The sequence below is a fragment of the Phalaenopsis equestris genome, unplaced genomic scaffold (assembly GCF_001263595.1).
Source record: "Phalaenopsis equestris unplaced genomic scaffold, ASM126359v1 Scaffold231517, whole genome shotgun sequence".
Classification (NCBI taxonomy): Eukaryota; Viridiplantae; Streptophyta; class Magnoliopsida; order Asparagales; family Orchidaceae; genus Phalaenopsis; species Phalaenopsis equestris.
The window spans coordinates 18,019-42,180 of NW_018249487.1; the positions used below are offsets into that span (position 1 = coordinate 18,019).

At 33.8% G+C, this 24,162-nt stretch overlaps 1 protein-coding gene across 1 annotated transcript; it reads right to left on the minus strand.

Moving 5' to 3' along the window:
• Positions 1-915: 915 nt before the first annotated feature.
• On the minus strand, positions 916-23,718 carry LOC110038135 (autophagy-related protein 13b). The gene is made up of 3 exons (XM_020742905.1): positions 21,677-23,718; positions 21,346-21,524; positions 916-1,632 (listed from the first exon to the last, which is right to left on the minus strand). The coding sequence occupies exons 1-3, from the start codon at positions 23,126-23,128 to the stop codon at positions 1,200-1,202; spliced, it is 2,064 nt and encodes a 687-aa protein (XP_020598564.1). The 5' UTR covers positions 23,129-23,718; the 3' UTR covers positions 916-1,199.
• Positions 23,719-24,162: the final 444 nt, after the last annotated feature.

Consider the following 24,162-nt stretch of genomic DNA (forward strand, 5'->3'; position numbering starts at 1 on the left):
TGGAGCAATAAAATGATCTGACCAGAAGGTCAAACTCAATATAATCTTGCATATCAGTCAAGGATATTAAGTTACAGAGCAACACCCGACTTAACTATACAAGATATATCTATCTTGATAGTGCTAGGTTACTATATTAAAATTACCTATAGAAAAAGAGCTTCAGAAAAGATTTAGATACTCATGACTCTGATAACAATTGGTTTATTGTACAACGACTAATGTAGCTTATTTAGTTGCGCAAACTAAACTGGTGATTGGCTGATTAGGTGGTACGCCAGTCACTGCAATGATGGGCGACCATATCCATATATATATATATTATTTAATGCCGAAATAGTGCATCAAAACATAAAAAACACCTATTAGAAAAATATTTTGCAATATTCAACTGGACGAGCCAAACCATAATGCTTGAAAAACAAAAAAAATACGTCTAGCGCCTTGAGATCAGCTTTGGTCAAATGATAAAGAATAGTACTGTAAAAAAATAATTTCACTTGTACATTAAGAATCAAAGTATATCAAGAGATTAAATTTGATTCTTAAACCTTCATTAAGTTTTTACCCTTCGAACATGTGAGAGGGGTTTGTACATCGAAAGGACCAAAAGGTTAAAATTAAAATTTTCAAATTTCTGACGAAAATTTTTAACAAATAACTACATTAATCACATCATGCCTGCAGTCGCATGTCAATTCATATTTGAACCTCTAATGTAATAATTAGTACTTCGAAGGCTTTTAGTTTTGTCATGGATCTTTCTGTTCCTCCAGAAATTTTACCTTCAGTTATCTTGCTTCGTAGAAGAATCCAATCAAGGAAAAGATGGGTCAGAAGACAAGAAAGCGAACAATTTTCAATAGGTTTTCACCAAAAAATCAATACAACAATAAGATAGTTAAAATTCGCTTGATCCATTAATAAAGCTAGAAACAAAAATACATTTATGACACAAGAAAGGTGGGTCCATCAAAACATATCAAGTGACTACTCATGTCGTTCTCATCCAGCAATATATACATTTTAACATTTTTCCTTTCAAATCATTACTTCTTAAGCAGCCAACATGCACTCAGAAACAAAGGAAGCGCCATGCAAACCTTAAGCCGCAGCCATATATACAACAAAGTTCAATGTAGAGTAAGTAGGCATATAAGATAGTAAGATTCTGTACATATATATACACAATAAATGGTTCACTGAAGTGCCGTTAGATCTCCGGAATCAGATTTTGCAGCATCTTCAATATCTTGCACAATGGATTCACCTTGTTTGAGTATTAATTCTCTCATATGCTTATAAGTTTGGAGTTCTTCTAATGCATCAGCAGTGGTCCTCGACTTTGAGAGTTCTGAAGCTGTAATATCCAAACACGAAGAACTATCGACCTTTTCCGCATCATTTTCATCATTACTTTTCTTTTCCTGCCGGAATTTCTCACTTGAAATTTCGTCCTCGGAAGCTTGCATGGATTTGAGCGTGTTGGAATTATCAAGCTGTAGTGGTGGTGCGGTCCTAAGCATCCTAACTAGAGCGCCAACAGCTGCATCAGGAGATCTTTTGATTGGAATTAACTCTCCAGGGCCCAGATTCTCCCCTGCATGATATTTGCAATCAGCAGATCCAACCCTGCAAAAGCAACAAATAAACCAGATGAGCGCTTACAATAAAATCAAATGAACACAATGAAAGTACAACTAAAAAAATACCAATTTTTCTCATTTGTAAATTTCATTCCAATTTAAAGATCTTATGAGAGAAAATACTACCTATAAAAGGTGAAGTGAGTGAAGAAAAAATTTACTTTGTACGGACTCTAATGTGTTTCTTGCATTAATATTTTTCCATCTAAAATTATGAGATAATGGCTGCAAGAGCTATTGGTTTTGTGAGCTTTGCTATTCTATATGTCCATAGTTCAGATCCTCTGATTGGTGTTTTGTTATAATATCTAATATTATTTTTCGCAATCCAAGATCTCAGCTATTGAAATATTGTTTGCCTTGACTCACAAACCTAATAATTCTGATACTTTAGTGCAGCATTCAAAGACGTCAACTATTCTATGAGTCACCAATATAAATACAAGTAACTTCAAACTCCTAACAAAACTTGAATTATTGCACCAAAGAGATCTTTCACATCAAGAATTCTACTTCCAGTTAAGAGTGTTTTCTTATAATAACAACTTCAAGGCTGGCTTAGACATGACACATTCTGAAGAATTACATGAAAAGAGGTATAGGTCTCAACTTTGCTTGTTTAAGTTGGGTAATGAAATGCTCTTCGATCCTAAATGTGTGGGTTGATGTGGAGACTAAAAGGATTCATTTGCTTGAGACTACTTGTGCTTAATTCAAGAAGAAGATATTTTCATCCCAAGAATCAAGAATAAGATTAAGTAAACATCGAGTCATAACTAGTCTAATAAAAATATTTAATAGATTTAATAATGTGGAAAACTGAAACCTCATCATATTGGCCTTGAAGTAATTGAGAGAATGAAAAATACCACTTACTGGATGGCACTTAAATCAAGGTTGACAAGAGTGAGGATGCTTTATGACTCCTCGATTTGATTTTATTTTCATGATGAATGTCACATTATTCAACAAAAACCCTTAAATATTCAACAAGACTTGAATTATGAGGAGATGCCAAAGCATTTTGTCGATTGCAAAATTCAAGGGCTGCTTAGACAAACAATACCCTTCTGTTAACATGTTACGGAAGAATCATAATAAAGCAGAGAAAGCATCAAAGATGGAGGAGAAGATGCATGCCATGCTTCCAAACTTGTTTGGAATTGAATATTTGAATTTGAAGACAATTCTTTTTAGCATGGTAGAATGCAATAATCTACAAATTTAAAAAATAAATATATCCTAAGCTGATCAAGGAGTGATCAAAATAGTCAAATCAACCAAATCCACTTCTAGTTGACACGATGCCGGAGATGGGGGTTTGGAGAAGATTCAGCAAAAATAACAAAAAAAGCAATCCAAGAAAGAAAGAAATAGCCAGAACAAAGACGAGAAACACTAATCAAATAAAAGTACAAGATACAAAAGTTTCCTCTTCTCGCAACCGATCGATACAGAAATCACCGCCTGATAGATTGACAAAGGAAGGAGACCAGAGATGTCACCACCAACAATAAAAGGATACCATTGCTACCACCCAATGCCATGGATACGAGACAGCTAACACAATAAACTAACACATATTTATAATAAATAAAAAACTAAACCTAATAAAACAAACATACGAAAATACCGTTGTTGATATTATGAGTGGGTGGCAACCCTAGCCTTAGAGAGAGGGTCAACCAGTCTTGCCCCACTTAGACTGAAACGGTCAGGCATCAATCGACCTGGATTTGGCGGAGCTTCGAAGTCATCTATCTAAGCTTCTGACTCTCCATGATCTGGCGTCAGATCGGCCACGTTGAAAGTGGTGGGGCTCCTGTAACCTCTCGAGATTGGAGGGTCTTTGACTTTCGACACTTCTCTCTTTGGTGGCATGATTAGGGTTTAGGATTAGGAGGTCAAAAAGGGTGTATGGGACTGATTTGGGGTGTAGAAAAACTATTTAAGATTGCTGATTTCGAAATCAACAAGGGAGAATTAGGGTTAGGTCAAGATTTATACCATAAAGGGAGCACATATCCTCACAAAATTCAAGTAAATAAAAGACCCCTAATACGATAAACAACTAAATATTTATAATCAACAAAGAACGTAAACTTAATTAAAAAAAAAGACGGAAATGTTCTTATTGTTATTAGGAGTGGTTGGCAATCCTAGCCAGAGATAGAGAGCCAACTGACTGATTGAACTGGACTAGGGTCCCCCCCCCGCCCCCCCAGCCCGCATCAGAGCAAGTCCGACACTTATCTTCTAATATCCATTTGTCATTCCCCAACTTCTAATGAAATAACATATAAAAATATTGTCCAATTTCACAACACATACTTGAAAATTTTCACCATCGTGCAGCTTCTCATGGAGGTCACACATCCAAGTGTGAGCCCCATGAACTTAAGTTTCACCAACTTAATTTTGAAGAGAAATATATGTGAATGCTCTAATGAATTGGTATTCCAAAATAATATCATGAGTGGCTAAGAAGTTTCAGTTTGAAATGTGAAATCACGAAGGGAAATAGATTTCTTGATTTTACCCCATGTTTATCGACAATTTTCATACTTCAGTGTTCCTTCCCTTATGAAACTGACTTCCTGCACTTGGTGGCATGAAAATTTTATTTTCTCGGTTTCTCGACAAGAGGAAAATACTATGGAATTAGAATTTTCAGATTTCAAGTAACATATAGCTTTTATAATTAAGTATTTCAAGCACATTCGAATCATGGTAATTCAATTTAATACATTGCATTGGTTCCATAGTGTGCATGCTCATCTTAAAACTATAGTGACCATAAATCCACTCAAAATAATGAAAAAAGGCAACAAAACTTTGGACATGTCTCTTAAAGTTATAAGATCTTTTTATCTTATAGGTCCATCGAGTGTATCTTACAAGTACTGTTGACAAGCCCGTAAGCATCCCCATATGCTAAATTCAAAATTAGGCATCCTAGTAATAACACAATATTATTTTTATTCATTAATAATGAATAGAATTTTGTATGTGCAACTTTAGAAAAAATCAGAATTCATTTTGGACATGTTTTGAGTTTTTTACAATTGTTTGATTTTTAAATAAATTTTCAATCAAAATTTTAACTTGATTGAATATCTATTTATATACTTTGTTCCAAGCTTTGATATTATTCCGTTGGATCTAGAATGTGATTGCAAGTTCAAATCAATTATTGTTTCATATTTCTATGATATTGACATATTGAGATGTTCAACAACAACAACAATGACAACAAGTCTTTATCCCACCAAGAAGGGCGGAAACATGAATCTTTTTCTCCATTGTGTCCTATTGAGTGTCATATTTTCATTTAATTCTATAGATTAAGATCATTTTTTATACTGTATGTCGAAAACTTTTTATGTCTACCTCTACCTTTCTTAACATCGGACGAATCTAAAACATCTGCTCTCCTAACCAGATCATCAAATGGTCAACATTTAATGTGACCAGACCATCTAAATTGACTCCCTCTAATCTTGTCCTCCGTTGGAGCTGCACCAACCCTATCATGGATATATTCATTTGGCATCAAGTGTCGAGCCACTCATCCACCTAAGCATTCTCATCTCAGCAACACTTAACTTTGTTTTATGCTTCTCTTTTAAAGGCCAACATTTTGAGCCATTGAACATCTCAGGTCTCACCATCATCTTATCAAAATTTCCTTTCAGTCTAAGCAATACTTTTCTATCACACAATAGGCCTGATACGTTCCTTCACTTCAACCAACCAACTTTAATTTATTTACATCACTAAACAGTAATATCCTAAAAGTATTCTTCATTATTGCATAAATTAAGGTAGATACAAAAACTGTTGCAGTGAAAATTCATTGAACTCCGAACTTAACGCTAGCTCTTACGGTAGTTTCCTGAAAACTTTGTTAAAAGTTGTTCTTCGTTCCTAATATTCCCTAAAGTACAAATCATCTTTTCTTAAAGCATACTTAACAAAAAAACTATGCTGCCACCATATATTCTAACAGCATTTTGATGTTGTCGTGAAAACCTTAATCAAAACATGTTTCTGACCCATTAATAATCTGCTTAGTTTCACCTGAAGTTTAATGTTGTCACATTTAATAATAAGCAATATCCGTTTCCATTTACATATCCTCAAAAGCATCATACAGCTGTCTCTCATGTGCAGACCAACTGCTTACAGAATTAAAGCTATGCTCAACAATCCTTAACGAGAAAAACTGGAACATAGTTTTTTGCCCAACCTGATCTCTAAAAGGCTCTTTAAGGACATCAAATATTTCCAATTTTGACAAAAGATTATTCCAAGGATTTCAGCTATTTAATTTCTATAATTAGTTCCATAGTGATAGCATTATAAACATTATAAAGCCAACATCTATTTCTACATTCTTAGCTCTATGCTAGTGCAAACAAAAGCTCACCTAAAAGTTCACTTTTATATACTTATTTCACCAAATAATTATATCATCATCATCATTAGCCTTATCCCAACTATTAATAGTAGGCCTTGTGAATCCTTATTTTTCAGTTAATCTTGTTGGGTATTGTATGAGATATTATTCATCACAAATCCCTATGAATAAACCTTATCTATATTACCTTTGGCCTATTTATCTTTCTTCATAATCCTTTGATATTTCATCTACTTGGTCAAAGGATACATTCTTTACCATTTTCTAAACCTGTCCAAAGACTCCAAACCAACTAATTCTATATTTAATTACCTCATATTCAATAAATATCACTAGCAATTCTCCTGACATGAAAATTTCTTAATTTATCCCTCAAGTATTGGCATACATTTCTTATAACGTTCTTATTTCCATCAAGCTCAATTAAAATAAAGAGTTATTCACTTCCTAACTCTCAAATCCATACATAATCATTATTCTGGTTGTAATTTTATAAAACTTACCTTTAAATCCATACAACATTTTGTTATTGCAAAATACTCCCAAAGCAGTTCTTTGTTTTAACCACTCAGCCTTAGCTATAAATCTATATATCATCATCTAAATCCTTCTTTTGTATAATAGATATGGGGTACCTAAACTTATCACATATTGGTATCACTTTATATTTACTAATAGTGATTGGTAATTGCTAACAATCAACCTATCAAAATTATCATATCATACATTCGTCCTTTATTTTGGTAAATCTAAATCCTCTATTCATTTTCTCCATTTCTCTAATTTTCCATGCATTTTGATAAATATTACATTAAGTGGAATATGTTAATTTATCCCTCAAGTATTGACATACATTTCTTATAACGTTCTTATTTCCATCAAGCTCAATTAAAATAAAGAGTTATTCACTTCCTAACTCTCAAATCCATACATAATCATTATACTGGTTGTTATTTTATAAAACTTACCTTTAAATCCATACAACATTTTGTTATTGCAAAATACTCCCAAAGCAGTTCTTTGTTTTAACCACTCAGCCTTAGCTATAAATCTATATATCATCATCTAAATCCCTCTTTTGTATAATAGATATCGGGTACCTAAACTTATCACATATTGGTATCACTTTATATTTACTAATAGTGATTGGTAATTGCTAACAATCAACCTATCAAAATTATCATATCATACATTCGTCCTTATTTTGGTAATTCTAAATCCTCTATTCATTTTCTCCGTTTCTCTAATTTTCCATGCATTTTGATAAATATTACATTAAGTAGAATATGTTTACAAAAAAACATATGATAAAGCGCCTCACTTAAAATATTCTTTGTAAGTGTTATGGAAAGTAATAAACCTAAATCTTGTATATTACGAATTGTTATATTAAATAATCTAATTAGAGGAGATCTAATTACAAGATGTTTTCTTTATTTGAGATATTTCTAATATATAGAGATAAAAATGTATATAAATATGTCAAACATATATTTTCAATTAAGTAATAAGAGAAAGAGATGTTTTTCTTCACATGGTGTATCAGAGACTTGCACAGCTCGTCACTGATATTCTGCTCTTCGTCTTCGGCTTCATCTTCATCCGGATTTGTCTTCGTCTTCGTCTGAAAGAGATTCGTCATATCTGTCCTTGTCTTCAGCTTAATCATCATTCTGCTTCATCTTCATCAGGAACTGAGTTGTTCAACTTCGTCTTTTTTAAGAAGCGATTTGTCTGGAAGTAATTCATTCAGTAGTCTTCTTATGTTTTAATTTCATCTTTGGCTTCATTTTCATCTAGAAGCAATTCTTCCATTTCGTCTTTACCTGCATCTTCATTTGCTTGGACTCTTTCTGTTAGCATATGGGCTTTTCAGCCGTTGTAAGGAGTGCTACACTTCCGTCCCTTGGAAGATCGAGATCGGCTATAGCTCTAGCTTTGACTATAGCTTCGTCCATTTCTTCATCGAGCATCATGTCTGCGTCGCCACGTTGAGGAGTCCAACCATAAACAATTCAAATTATTGTTTTACATGAATCCGACGAAAGGATCACAACATCATTTGGATAAGTTGTCTTAGACTCCTTGAATATTTGGTGGTAATCATGGCTAGTGAATAAAAAATATCTTTTAACAAGTTTGGCTTCATCAGTGGCTAAAATTACTGATGAAAAGCTAAATTGGCCATTATTTTTATTAGATGAAAACTGTGAGGCTTTACTTGGGAAAAATTTCCCAGTAGAGTCATCATTGATAATCCCCCAGCTGAGACTGATCTGAATTATTCTGAGTGGTTGAGAGTTGATGTCTAGCATTTGATATAAATACGTAATTTTATCAAACATGATCAATCTAATCACATTACTTATTGTGACTATGTTAAAGATGCAATAGAGGAATTATCATTTATGTTTTCAGAGAAAAAATTTCTTGAATCTTTAAAGTATGCAAGATTTTCTATCGAGTTGAACAACAGGATCCAATCACTTAATACTTATCACAAGCACTTTAAATATGTTCATGAAGAATTAAATGTACTATTGCCCTTCAGTACTTATGTCTTGATTCAACAAACTCAAAGAGAACAAATGACTATTATAAGTTTTCTAGTTGGCCTCAACTCTCAGTATGAAGATGTCAAATCACAAATCCTATCTAACTCTAGAGTTACAACTCTGAGAAAGCCTATACTAGAGTGTTGCGTACAAAACCTAGTGCTCTTGCTAGCCAGAAAAAATACGAACATCAGTAAACCTTAGTCTCAGGGAAATTATAGTGGAACTGTAAATTTTGGAAATCAAAGCTCGAGGGCAGTTTGCAACTATTGTCATGAAACTGTTCATACAAAGAGAATGTGTCAGAAGCTGATCTAAAAGAATAAGAAAAATTCTAGATCACAGTCAGTTCACATGCTCACTAGTAATTAGGCTTCTCAGAGTCATACTCTTGACTTTTGCAGATGAATATGCTAAATTCATCTAATTTCATGAAGCATCCAAGAATCTTTATCACTGCCCTTGTTTAGTTATGTAACAATGATATTTTTCTCTAATGCTACATATCACATGACAAGTAATCCAAAATTCTTTTCCACATTCCATAAGCGTTTTTCTTCAGTCTCCACAGCAGCTAGATCTACCTCTAATATTTTTAGTTCTGGCACCATCAATGTTATACATACATTGCCTTTGACTTTTTTCTTTAGTTAACCTTAATTGTCTTTTATTTTTATCTAAGTTAACAAAATTACGCGTTCTCTTAATTGCTGCATTTTATTCTTCCTTGATCATTATCTTTTTTAAGATCTTATGACAAAGAAGACTATTGATAAAAGACAAGATCGAGCGGAGCCTATATAATTTAGAGAATGAACTACCTCAGCCCATATCTTATTCTAGCAACTTATCTTCGTTTGAGATCCATTGTCGATTAAGGCATCCATCACTATAAATGATAAAAAAAAAATGTACTCTTAATTTCAATAATTGTCATTTTTAGATTATGAGCCCATCTCATTTTGCTAAAAACTATCGTTTCTCTTTTGTTATCAGAATTAATAAAAAAATTAGTCATACTTTTAAGTAGGTTCATTATGATGTTTCGGGACCCTATTCTGTTTTATCTAACGAATTTTGATATTTCGTCACCTTTGTAGATGATTTCTCTTGTATGACTTGATTTTACTCTATGAAATCTCGTATTGAGTTACTCTCATATTTTCAATCTTTTTGTATTGAAATTAAACCTCAATTGAATGTTCTAATTAAGATTCTCAGAAATCAAAATGTCAAGGAATATTTTTTTTGCAATATTTTTAGTTATATATGACACAAAACTAGATGCTCCACCAGTCATCATGTGTCGATACTCAATCCTACAATAGAGTAGCCAAAAAAAAAATAAGCACCTTGAAACAGATAGAGCTCTTTTCTTTCAAACTAATATGCTCAAACAGCTCTAGGTTGATGTAGTTTTTACTGTATATTTTTAATCAATAGAATGCCTTCTACTGTTTTATAGAACCAGCTACCCTACCAAATTTTAATTCTACTCTCTTTCCCATTGAGTCGCGTATATTTGGTTTTTATTCATGATGATTGTCGTTAAGTTTCTAAACTGAACCCTAAGTCATTAAAGCGTGTTTTTCTATGATACTCTCATTTGTAAAAAGAGCATCACTATTTTTTCCCTCTTAAACAGATACATGAATTATGTTGACGTTACTTTCATGAACAAATTTCATTCTTCAGTGACTCATCGTTGCATATATTCTCACAAGATTTTGATGAGTTGTTAATATATCACATTATCAATTTAAATGTTGTTCCAGTGCGACCTCCACCACCAATGCCTCAACAAGACCACTTATTACTAATGTTTACTCTAGAAGACCTCGTCCCTCTGATCCTAGTCCGACACCAGTATCATCTTCATCAGTGGCTCCTTCTCCTAGTGACCTTGATTTATCAATTACTCTTTGAAGAGATAAATTTTAATGCACCAATCCCATTTTCTCGTGTGTTAAATATAGTCCGGTTTCTTCTACTGTTTGTTATTTTCTTGTTTCACTTGACTCTGTTGAGGTCCCAAGATCTGTTTAGCAAGCCTATCACATTCAAGGTAGTGGGCAACAATGCTAGATGAAATGAATGCCTAAATTGAAAATGAAACTTTCAACTTGTTGAATTAATATTTGGTAAGAAAGTTGGTTATAAATGGGTCTTTGTAGTTAACTTTCACTCTGATGAATCAGTGGCTCATCTCAAAGCTTAGTTGGTTGCTAGGAGCTATGCTCAAACTTATGGGATTGACTACTTAGACACATTCTCTCCGATAGCTAAGTTGACTTCGGTTCGCCTATTTCAGTCATTTGCTACAATGAATAATTAACCCCTGCACTAGTTTGACGTAAAGAATGTTTTTTCTGCAATATGATCTTTTAGAAGTATGCATGGAGCAACCCCCTGGGTTTGTTAATCAGAGAGAATCTGAGAAAATATGTCGTCTTCAAAAATCATTATATGGATTGAAGCAAATTCCTTGAGCATGATTTGGAATATTTAGCCAAGCAGTAGAAGAATTTGGGATGAAGAAAAGTAAAAGTGATATGTATTCTATAAGCGATTTGCTTTTGGGATAATTCTATTAGCGGTTTATATTGATGACATTTATTACTGAAAGCGATATGAATTGAATCTTATCATTGAAATCATTTTTTCAAAATCAGTTCATCACTAAAATTTGAGTTTCTAGAAATACTTCTTGGGGATTGACGTATCAAGGAGCAAGAAGAGTATCTTTCTATCTCAACGGAAGTATGTTTTGGATTTATTATCAAAAACTGAGAAACAAGGACTCTAACCATGCAGTCTTCTGGTGTTTTCTAATCAGGAACATACTGAGGATATTGAGTCTTTTAATGATTCTAACAATATAGAAAGTTAGTGGGAAAATCAAACTACCTCACAGTGACTCGCCCTGACATTACTTATTAAGTTAGTATTATAAGTCAGTTCATATATTCCCCCATAGTCCATCATTGGTTAGCTTTAGAAAAAATACTATATTATCTCAAAAAGGCTTCACGATAAGGCATTCTATTTTAGAGTCATGAGCATATAAATAATAAAAGTTTCTCTGATACAATAGTCAAGTTCCAAGATTGATCGGAGATCCATTATTGGATAGTGTTTTAGTTGGTCGCAATTTGGGCTCATAAAAGACTAAGAAACAGAATGTAGTGTCACGATTCAGTGCAAAAATTGAGTATCAAGCAATGGAACAACTTCAAGTGAATTATTTTGAATCTATCAATATTTGACGGAAATGGGTTTTAATTTGAAAGTCACAACAAATTGGCGGTGAGATAACCAAGCTGCAATTCATGTTGCTTCAAACCCTGTCTAACATGAACAAACTAAGCACATCAGATTGATTTTTATTTAATTCGAGAAAAGATTCAATAAAATTTGATTTCTATAGCTCATGTGAAGAGTGATGAACAACTAAAGGAAACCTTCATTAATACCCTTAACGGAGCAAATGTCACTTATATTTGTAACAAGCTGGGCGTTATAAATATCTATGATCCAGCTTGAGGGTGTTATAAAAAATAATAAACCTAAAACTTGAATATTAGGAAGCGTGATATTAGGTAATCTAAATAGAGGGATCTAATTACATGATCATTTTTATATTATAGATATTCCTAATCTATAGAGGTATGAATATATTTAAATATGTAACACACGTTTTCAATTGAGGTACAAGAGAAATAGTTATTTTCCTTCACAATAAGCATCCTATAATCAATAAAAAAATATGGCATTAACTATGCTCCTTAATATAATGATATTGTAGTTGACAACTATTTGATCACGTCACAAGTATTTTTAACAGTAGATAGCATTCCACCATGTATCTTTAATAACTACAACATTTTTTTGAGACAGATCATTTTTCTTGATGAATATTAGATACATTCTTTTAATAATTGATCACGCCTTCTTAATATCGTTAAAATCAGGTGTCACGCCTTTGAAAGCATCCTTCCAATTAATTTCTTAATATGCTCATTGTTACAATATTATAAGCTATTATAAATTCACACGTTATATTTTATTTTCAATCTCATGTTGACAATAAATCCTCTCATAGCACATATATGCTGTAATTACTATTAAACAAAGTGGAATAAATTAGAGCTAATAGAAAATTTAACTTTTTCAACAAGATATATGTATGTGTGTGCAAGTGTAGGTGTGCGCACGAGTGTGTGTGCGAGTGTGTGTGTGTGTGTGTGGTAAGACTTTGCAACAACATCAACATGAGTTCCATAATGTAACCCAGTTGTGGTGAAAACTACAACCTAGGCAAAGGTTGGCTCAAACATCATTCACAAGTGATGCTTCAAATCTTGACTCATTTGTAGATGAACATTAAGCAATGTTTAACAAGATCTGAGACTAATATTTGCATGAAATTAGGAATCTTGAATTGAAACTAGACAGAATATTTTAAGGGATAAAAATAAAAATTAAGTGTTGAAAAAATTACTGAACCAAAAAAAATTAACTAAAAATGTTGAATCACTCAATTTGTTTTGAGTTTCATTAGGCTTCAATTTATAGTTATGGATGATATATCTCGGCCCAAATAAATATCAAATTGAGCCAAAACAATTCATTTTTTTTTTAATTTTAACAAGAAACGAAAACGAAAAAAAAACAAATAAAACAATGATATATTGTTCGATTTCACTTTCATTGGTTCAATAAGTTTCCAAATTTTATGGTTAATTCTTTCGAGCCATTTGGACATGAAACAAAATCGCATCATGCACTCCTCTAATAAAAATGAGATAAGGATAGTAATAGCTAGAAAGATGAAAGAAATATGATGAAGGTTAATAGGGTTGATGATAAGTTGGTTGCTATAAATTATTTTAAACTAAGGCTTGTTGTTAAAAAAGGGCATAAACATCATGCTTTCTAAGAAAGTTTGATCACATTCTTCGTCAAGGCCTGTTATCATCAAACGATCTATGTTTATAATGATCAAAGAGAATGAAGATTGCAATCAAAAGAGATCCATTCATGTGAGATTATCACAATCAAGGTAGCATCAAGATTCCAAAAGAGATCAAACATGCATGACCTAAGCTCCAGTCCACCTTTACCTAGAGAACTCACCCAAACCGAGAAAGCAAGAGAGGTTTGCAATATTCATGAATAGTCCCCTCAAAAATTAGGGCATGGACATCAGAAGCAATGATGAATTATTATCTTTATGATATGCCACCTTTCTTTTAGAAAGAATTCGATTAAAATCAAGTAAGAAAGCAATTTTTATGAAACTCTGCCTTGCAAAATGTGTTATAACTGAAAACAGCATGTATAGATTCAATAATATGGTACAAGATCTCTCCTTCAACGCTAGTTATCGCCCATCCCCAACACCCACACTTTTTTAAAGGGATTTAATCTATTTTTTATTCATAAAACTGTAATAAAAAAGTTATAAATATGTGGTGATTTTATTGCTTTTGTTGGCAATAAAAGATGGGATTTGGCAGTTCTCACGTAAAACAAGACCTCGGTAAACCTTCCTAAAAATTATCTATATAGTTTTTCACATTGTTCTTATGAATAATATATTTACCTTCCCACTTCATACTCCATGTTTTCTACATAGCATATTCATCTTCCCTCTTGTACTTAACGCCTTATTTAGCATCATGGTTTACACTTCGGCTGCTTTTGGTGCAGCTTTTTAGCTGCGGCACGGTAGAAAAACGCAGAAATGTGCATTTGGAAACAATAGTGTGGCGGCTTTTTAGGAAAAGCAAATCCGTGGCCCACATTTTTTTCGTGACATAATACCGTTGGTGCCCATTTTCTCTCGTGCTTCTCTCGCATGCCTCTTTTCTATCGTGCTTCTCTCGCATCTCTCTGGTGCCCTAACTCCCTTCTCCTCTCTCCTTTATCTCCGGTCGTCGGTTCTGGTGGGCATAAACTCTCATCTCATTTCTTCCTCCCTTCTCTTCAGTCTCCGGCTCCGGTGGCACTCTCCCATATCTTCCTACGGTATTCTCTACCTTATACAATTGTTGTTATTTTATAGGTTAAGTGGTTTGAGATTTGTTTTGTTTGGCTTGCTCTTTTTCATTTCTATCTTTGCTCTACTTATGATTTTTGGCATTTTTCCCATTACCCGTGTGGCATTTTCTCTTTAGTCTATGTTGGAAGGGTCCGATTTGAGACTCGTTGCAATTTTTTACATTTTCCCATTACCTTTGAAGCCATTGCTCCTTGCTCTATATTGGAAGTGTTCGATTTGAGGCCTTTGGCAATTTCTAACATTTCCTCTTAACATTTAGTTTTTTATCAATTGGGTCTGTGGCTTGCTTCTGGCAATTTTTTGGCTCTGGAAGGAAATTTTATTTGTTATTTTCCTGGTGTGGCTTGCTCAATAGGGGCTCTTTGCTCTATTTTGTTTTTGGTTCAATTCGGGTAGACTTGCAATGTGATTATGCTGCTCTACTTATCGGTTTGGTTCAGGTTTGTGGTTTTCCTTCTTTGTTAGATTTGATGATGGTATGTTGGTTGTGGTTTGTTGGTTGTGGTTTGTTGGTTGTGGTGGTGGTGGTGGTTGTGGTTTGTTGGTGATGTGTCTGGATGTTGGTGGTGGTTATTTGGTGAAATGGTGGGGATGGTGATGCTGGTGATGTGTGTGAATGTTGATGTTGGTTTTTTGGAGACATGCAGGTGGTGGTGGTGTTGACGGTGATGTTAGTGGTTGTGGTTTTAGTGGTGGTTTTTTGGTGCCATAGCGGCGGTGGTCGTGGTGGTTTATTGGTGTGTGGATGTTGGTGGTGGTTACTTGGTGATATAGTGCTGGTAGTGTTGGTGGTGATGTTGATGGTTATGGTTTTGGAAGTGATTTTTTGGTGTCATGGTGGTGTTGGTGTTGGTGGCTTGTTGGTGGTGTGTGTGGAGGTTGGTGGTCGTTTTTTGGTGATATGATGGTGGTGGCGGTGGTGTTGGAGGTGACTTTATGGTGACATAGTGGTGGTGGTGTTTGTGGTGATACTTGCATTGATGATGTATGGATATTAATGATGTCGCGAGGTTTTGGGTTTGGTATTGATGATATGATGGTTGTGGTGTTGGTGTCAATTCAGTGGCATTGACCTTGAGCTTGAAGAAAAATTTGATTATATTTTTGGTAGAGTCGTTGTCGTGGGTGATCATGCATGGGTCCATAGCGATAAAGAATTTTCTGGCATAACTGAGCATCTGGATGTCGAGCAAACGATTGGCTCCAAGGAAGGCCTGGGTCCTAACCTTAATGAAGTAGAATCTACTAGTCAATCCAAGCATCCTAGGGTTGAGAAAAAGAAAAATGAATGTGTATTTTTTATGATAAATCAAATTTCACAGTTAGTTACTTCGTGCACTAATGCTCTAGCACAAGCAACATCTACTCAGAAAGTAATGCGGATTCTGAAAGCAACTCCGAAAATTTACGAGATGTCGTTATATTTGTTTTCTATGAAGTTGTTTGAAGACCTGACCCAGAGAGAGTTCTTTATGTCGATGACCACTGATTGCAGGGTTAATTAGTAACGTTATTTCCATAACAATTGGGAAGCATGAATTTTAGTTTATTTGTTGTTGGACACTTTATATTTGATTTTCATGGGGACATTATTTGTACTAACTTTCAATATGCTTGGGTTTTATTTCTTAGAAATTTTCTCTTTGATTTTTATAGGGACAAATTTACCAGCATTACAACCTGTTCATTGCTTTTCAAACTTTAGTTATCATTGTTTTTTGTTTAATGCAAGTTCTAGGTAATTCAGTGTTATTTATATGTGGTAGTTGCATAAACAATGAATAACATGGATAGAAAAAGACGCAAAAGAAGAATTGTAGGTACGTTATGCTTAATGTATGATTATTACAAACATCCACATACATAGTTCATAAGTGGGTTGGGGAGTTGCATGCAGCTATATGTTCCAGATAAGTTTTAGCCCTACATTTTATTTCAGAATGAATCTATGACAGAGTCATTAAGTAATTTTAATACTCATAAAAAATTATTTTTCAATTGGGTTGAATACTCTAATCAGCTTATCATTAGAAATTATCAAACTAAGGACCCCACATTCCAAAGGACTCTCATAGAGATTTCACAGGACCAACGTTATATGTCATATTTTAAGGTAAATGCATGTGTTCATATTTTTCTGAATTTATTTGAACACATTAATTCAAATACCTTTGTTAAATGTTTTGGGATTGTATTGGAGTAATTGATGGAACACATGTGATTGCACGCATATCGAATAGTGAAAACATTACATGCATAGGACGATGTGGTCATGTGATTCACCCATACTGAATGTCACGGTTGTATGTGACATTAAAATATGCTTCACTTTTGTTATGTCATATGGAAAGGTACTGCACACGACAGTCGTGTATTCAAATTTGTCACGAGAACATAGAAATATAACTTTCTGAAACCATCCCCAGATTTGCTTGAATATGAATAAATGAAATGGTACTTTTAGTGCAATACTAATGATTATAATTATTTCTGAGAATATTATTTGGTTTGTGTTACATATCTTTTACAAAAAAAAGTTTCTCAAACTATTTCATGATACCAAACACTATGTTCTTGATTTCGAAAGAGTTAGCAATGTTGTCCGGGGTAAGAAAGAGATATTTAACAAGAGCAACTAATCCTTACGTGGCATTGTTGAAATAACATTTGAAGTTTGAAAGAAAAATGAGTTATTCTGCGATATATGCCAACATATCTATTCAACAAACAAGTGCAGATTGTGGTTACTATAACGGCTCTCCGTAACTACATTTGATGAAATCTTTCACGTAATAACATTGACTTTAATAGAGCAGATGAAGATCATTCACATATCCCTGTAGAAGCATGCGAATATTACCTAGGGCCATCAATAACAAAAGCTGAAAGTGATTTGTTTAAGTCTTTTACTTAGGATGAGGAAGGTGTAAGAGAGATGATAGAGTTGAGAGAGCGAATTATAGATATCATAGGCAGCGAGTGAAAGGATGTTTGATGTTTCTTTTTTATTACTTTATGTGCAATGTATTATGAAAACGCTTAATGTTTATTGTGATGATGGGTTATGCAATGATGTAAATATTGAATCTCAATTTGGTTGAACTTCTATTTTTAGTTTTTTTGCATTTATTTTTTTTCCACAAGGAGGGCCTCTGATGGAACCGTAGGTATAATATTAAATGTAATTATTTTTTGCAATTTTTATTTTAGTTTGGAGGTCTATGATGAGATATTTGGCCTTATAGGTTCTTTTGGATTGCATATATGTTGCTATGTGTTCTTGACAAGAATGAAATTATTATCAAGACAACCAGTACCCCTTCTTTTCAGTTGTATGACTGTTGTGGTTCTTCTGGATGGTCTTTGTGATGAGATGATATGCATCTGTGACACATACAAACTCAGTATTATGTGGTTTAAAGGCAGCCAAGAACATTTTTTTTAAAGGACTACTGTCTTCCTATAATGACAGATTATTCGTTGGTTTATATTATGTACTTAAAAACCTCACAACTAGTATTTCTATAATTAATCATTCCTAATATTGCATCTAAGGGTCTGTGTTCTGTATTTTTAAACATTCAGAAAACATAAGCTCAAGGATTTCGGTACCTTCAGAATATTTACTGCTACTGGGGACTACAGCATTCTCTGTTACATCACGACAGGTACATAGCTATGAGAGAATAGATGTCCAAGGAATATATCATAAATTGTAATTTCTTTAGGTGGGCGGATCGGTTCGATGATTCCACCGCTGATAGTGATCAGGCGTAAAGAGTTTCGTTGGAATAAAGATTATCTAGTGACATTAATCGAGTGCATTTTAAAATAATATTATGGTGTGTCTGGAGCAGCAATGCGGTGGCGGTGAGGTGTCGCACCGCAGCTTTTCCTGTTTTACAAAACTGCATTTTAGAAAAGTTGAAGCTGAAAGCTGCGTTTTCCCACGACAACTGGCTACCTGCAGCGACTGCTAGAAAGTTGTGGTCAGCCTTTTTCAAGAAATTTTTTTCGTAACAGCCACTACAGTTATAAGATATATATAGGAAAAAATTTAACCTTGTAACAAAAAGCAATAGTTATAGATTCATATTTTGGTAGTACAAAGGAAACAATCAAAGAGAATAATTTTTCTAGGATATCATATGAAGCTTGAAAGAAAAATCTTTCAAAATAACTCGCAAAGATATAAAAGATAGACTTTGTTTATTGAGTCAAATTTTATGTTAGGATAAGAAGATCATGTCCTACAAATATATTAACCACAGAAGTTTTAGAAGAGTCCAAAATTAGATCATATATGAGAAAAAGACTTGATAGTCAAGTAAGAAGGTGTGAAATGATATTAAAGAAAGAAATGTTCTTAACAGTCAGAGATACATATCGTTATGATTATGGTTATAAGAAAGCAGAAGATGCACAAATGCAATAGTAAACAAAGCAAAAAATTGACCATCTAATAGTTTATATAATAGAGAAGATATTAAATAGAAAATGAGAACAAGTGGCAAATGATCTAAGGACTTCACTCAAGTTTTAAAGCATTAAAAGTTAAGATAATCACATCATAGTTATAGATGAAAACAACAAAGAAAGATGAAAATATTATTTTGAGAATTATTGAGTGAATGTTCTAAAATATAAACAATTTTGAAAGAGCACAATGAATAAAATAACAAGGTTAAGTACAAGAGGATTCAAACAAGTGAAGTGCACCATAAGAGATGCATAAGAAAGTAAGACTTTGCATCCAAATGAAATAGCTATTGAGACATCCAAAATTACGAATGATATTATAGAAGTTTTGTTAATAAATCTTTTCAATATAATTGTAAAGAGCATTCACAAGCATATCACATAATTCTAATGTATTTATATCTCTAACATCAAAACTTCAATATTTATATGCATATCAATAAAATCTTTACTATCACATAAAAAATATCACTATCATTAACATTTTAAAAGTGAACTACCCCTTTTCAAGCAAATATTTAATACACCAAAGTGTTATAAATAAAAATATCAAACTTAAGTGTTAGACATGTACATACATAAGAATGTGTGGTATGTATATAAAGTTTTCTAATTTTAAAGGCTGAGATATCAATTTATTAAAGAAAATCATTTTAATACCTTAGAAAGAAATGAGATATTCAAAATTATGATAAATATAAAGGAGTAAAAATTATAGATTTATAGATTATACAATTAAGTTATATAAGAATAATGACACAATTTTAAAAAAAACTACACTAGCGTACATTATTAACTTGAATTAAGGTTTTAAAGAATTACTATAGAAGCAAACTTTGTGAGACAATAATTCAAAACACTTGAGAGAAAAGAAAAGATTTTCATTTAATTTTACTTGATATTGAGAAGGTGTTAAACTGAGTATCATACAAATTAATTTGATGTGCATTAATGAAAATATATGTATTAAAGTTAATAAGGAAAAATATGATGGTTCATTAACTAATATAAGTAATTATAGAATAATCAATAAGTTTCTACACTAAGATTACATTAAAGATCAACATTAAGTCGGTGTCATTTTAAATTGGTTATGGAGATATTATTAAAGATATTCAAAACAAGATACCTTGGAGTATGTTGTTTACTCATGAAACATTTCCACTTGGTGAGATAGAAGATGAAATAAGTGAAGATTTAGAATAATGGAAAACGAATTTAGAAAAAAAAAGGCTTAACTCTAGTAAAGCAACGATTAGGCATATGAAATGCAATATTAGAAGATGTGATATTAAAAAATAGCAATCATATTACAATAAATAAAAAGATACTTATGTGTGAGATTTAACTATTAGGGTGAGATTTAACTATTTTGGATATATAATATTAAATAATAAAGATATAAAAAAGCAAAGAACCTCTAGGGTTATGATTACTTAACTAAAATGGGAGGGTGGCACAATGGTATCATGTGATAAAAGAACACCACAGATACTAAAAGGTATGTTAAAAATTAAATAAATATTTGGTCAACTATATTTTATAAATTTGATTGTTTTGAAAGTCAAGTCATAACTAACCAAGTTGGATGTGGTTGAAATTAGAATGTTAAAATAGATATGTAGTTAGAAAAGATAGATGGAGAAAGTATTATATTAGAGAGAGGGGAGTAATACTTATTGAAGATAAGGTGATTAAAAATAGTCTTGAAGGTTTGGACATGTACAACCATGCAGAGAAAATGCATGAAACTAAAATAAGAAAATGGTCAATATCAGGTTAGGAGAAAGTAAATTGTTAAGTTAGGCTTCCATATAATTTGTTATGAGTCCAAACTGTCATATCCTTCAAATATTTAGCCAAAAAATTTACCAAAAATAGAATGCACATGTCATGACAATTCGATGCCTTATGATGTATCTAGGAGCATATTGTGTACAAACAAAAACAAGAGAATTATGAGAAAAAGAGAAAATGAAATATAAAAGAAAACATTCATTACAGAATTGCAGAAACTTTATGAGCGAAAAAAGAATGAATACAAAGGAAGATATCTAAATTTAGTTTAAGAATTTAATTAAAATCCACGGAAGGAGCAAGGAAACATATTGCTCTATCAAGTTCAAAGCAATAGAGCATGAAAAAAAGGTGCAAGTTTTGCTCCAGTTCATTAGAGCATACCTGTATGAATTTGTGACATCCACGTCATCATCAGCAAAGGGGGTGGAAAAGCCAGAATCATCAAATTCGTCCATCAAAGATAACCTGCTGGAGCTTCTAGATGGTACGTGTGATGGAGTGTTAGACGGAACTTTCAAGATTGGTAGATTTACAGCATGGTCTTTCCCAGAAGGGAAAATCTGCAGCAAAACATGCCAAACCTGAGTAAAACACTCCAGCTACAAACGCAAAAGCAGATATGTACAGTAAACCTAGGGCAGATAGCACAAGTTTAAGACTTCGTAAGTAAAAAATTGGCTTCTTATACTGCCATTTATGAATAAATCACAACCTTTGGCAGCAACACGCCAGTCTGCACCTCCATCAAACTAAATGATTCTTTGTTTAGTTGCAGCATTTTTTCAGGTGAAAAAGTGTGGGGAGTCGATGTTGTGCTTGGTTCAGTGCCAATACTATCTGCCTGAGAAGGGTATCCCTGCCTCTTTCTGTTGGAATAAGGATGAGGCAGTCCATGAATTTGGCCTCCACCACGTCCCCTTTGCCCTGGCCAGGGGATACTTACTGGAGCACTTTCTGAGCGTATAAGAGCTTTGGACAAATGGGATGGAGGTGATGGAGAAGACGAAGGTGAAAATGGTGGTGATGGCCTGTACTCGTCAAAATTTTTGGTATACGCTGCATATGACCCTTTTGGTAAAGAGCATGGCAATGAAGAAGTGTCGAGCAAATGATTAGGATAGGGGAGATGGGGGTTCAAATTACGATCCAGAGCTCGGGAATCTGAGTAAGCAGGCGATGGAGTAAGAGAAAAGGAAGTAGTTTCACCATGATCATTACTCCAACTATGCCTTCTGCTTAATGAAACACATGAAGGCGCAGAACCAGCATAAGGAAGTGACGGGAACCTCTTCAGTGGATCAGCCAGAGGGCTTCCAACATAATCCATAATAAATTGAGTAGACATGGGAGTAGAAGGCTCTGAGCCCACAACTTCAATTTTCTTCAAATAGGTGACAGAAAGGGACAACTTACCAAAGAAAGTGTCAAGCGGCCCAAAACCAAGCTGATTCATCTCAGCATCCTCCTCACGACTAAAAGGATGAACAACAGATAAAATCCTGTGAGAAAGGCTCAGTGGGTGGATCTGACCAGAGGCATTGAGATCTCTGAATAGCTTATAAGTAGGTAATAGCCTGACAGCAGCATACACGGATCTGAGTAGAACTATGATCCTCCTGTAAGCTTTCTTGTACATGACCTGGAATTCAGATGGGTGGGAGGCAGCCCGGCTACCTTTCTTTCTTCCTTGATGAGAAGATTCCCTAGTAAACCAACTGCTACTTTGACTGTCATACTGCACAATCCACCTCTCCACAACCTTTTCGTTTCTATTTTCACGGACAAACTCATCACCACTAGAAGAGAGGTTCCGCACAAGCAACCCAGCTGGAGAAGGAAAACTCACATTCCGAACTGATTTTCTATCCCTCAAGATTACGTCAACAACCACTGGCTCAAGGTTGCTCTGCCGCCATAGGTCAAAATTCTCTAGTGCAGCTGGGCAGTCTCTCAGGGCCAAGTTAAACCATTTATCCCTTGGTCTAAAGCTCGACGAGGATGAGGGCGGAGAAGGGGATGAGATCAAAGGATCAGCACTGTAGTTCCGGGAAGAAACATATGGAGACCTCGATTCGAGAATGATGTGCACGCTTTTGGCAAAAAATTCTGTGATAACTTGCTCGATTATAGCTGTCTCGGATTTGGAGCTAGATGGCGATGCCATAAGAGAAACAAAAGAAGGGAACAAGTTCTCCAAAGCAAAAAAGAAGGAAATTAAGATAATGGGGAAGGGAAACACAGTTTGACTTTAGTTCAGCAGGAGATTTCGCAATCAGCGCACCTCAACCCACGTTATCTGTGAAAATTAGAGGCAAGATGCTTTCTAGTACTCGAAGAATCGGATCAACGATTAAAGGGGGGTTTTTTTTTTCGGTGAACGAACTTTAGGTTCCTAGGGTAGTATGAAGAGTCAAATGACCGTTAGTGAACTCTAGGTTCGAGCAGGCACCGAAAAAAGAGGATTAGATGTTATTAATCGAAAATTTTGGAGTTCGATCATCAAATTCGAGCAAAAAGGAAAAAAAAAAGGTGCTTTCAAAATCCAATCGGCAACAGAAGAAGAAAAGAACATAGAGATCCCTTGAAGGGTAAGTTGTACCTCTGGGCTGCCTGTGTTTTTTGAAAATCAATAGCGTTACAATCTAATGTTTTTTGGTGTAAAATCTTCGTCCAGGGCTTTCCTCCCTCACAACAGATTGATCAACTCTTTTGGAGATTGATCAACTCTTTTGGTGAAGGCCAAGCGCCAGCGGTATTTTCTTAGGTTTATGGTTTACGTATAGAAAAGAGTAAGCCAAGGTTATCTACTAGCACTTTTTTAGCCACTTCAAAGACTCCGGGTTTGTTTGGTACAGCTGTAGTTTATTAATAAACTATTGTGTAATAGCTGTGGCAGGAAGCTGCTATGCTGAAGTTATTGTGGATAAATTTGTTGTCTATTTAGTTTTTGTAGTTCGAAAGCAACCGTGTAACAATTATTTTTGGACAAATGATCATTATGTCTCTATATTGCAATATTGCTTGCAACATAACTGTTCATACTAGCTTATCCCAAACTTGAAAGCAAATAGTCAGTTCCAGCATTACAAAATGAAAATAGACACCTCACTTAACAGTAAGTTGCATGACTATCAAAATTAAGAAAATTGCTACTAAAATAAGAATTAATAATATGATAATATTATTTTTAAAATGCAA

What these genes read in the sequence shown, in the direction of transcription:
- LOC110038135 (XM_020742905.1), bottom strand. Translation starts at nt 23,128, where the DNA reads ATGGCATCGCCATCTAGCTCCAAATCCGAGACAGCTATAATCGAGCAA. An exon ending in CTGGCGTGTTGCTGCCAAAG is followed by an intron (nt 21,525 to 21,676) that starts GTTGTGATTTAT and finishes GTTTTGCTGCAG; the next exon opens with ATTTTCCCTTCTGGGAAAGA. An exon ending in GATGTCACAAATTCATACAG is followed by an intron (nt 1,633 to 21,345) that starts GTATGCTCTAAT and finishes TTGCTTTTGCAG; the next exon opens with GGTTGGATCTGCTGATTGCA.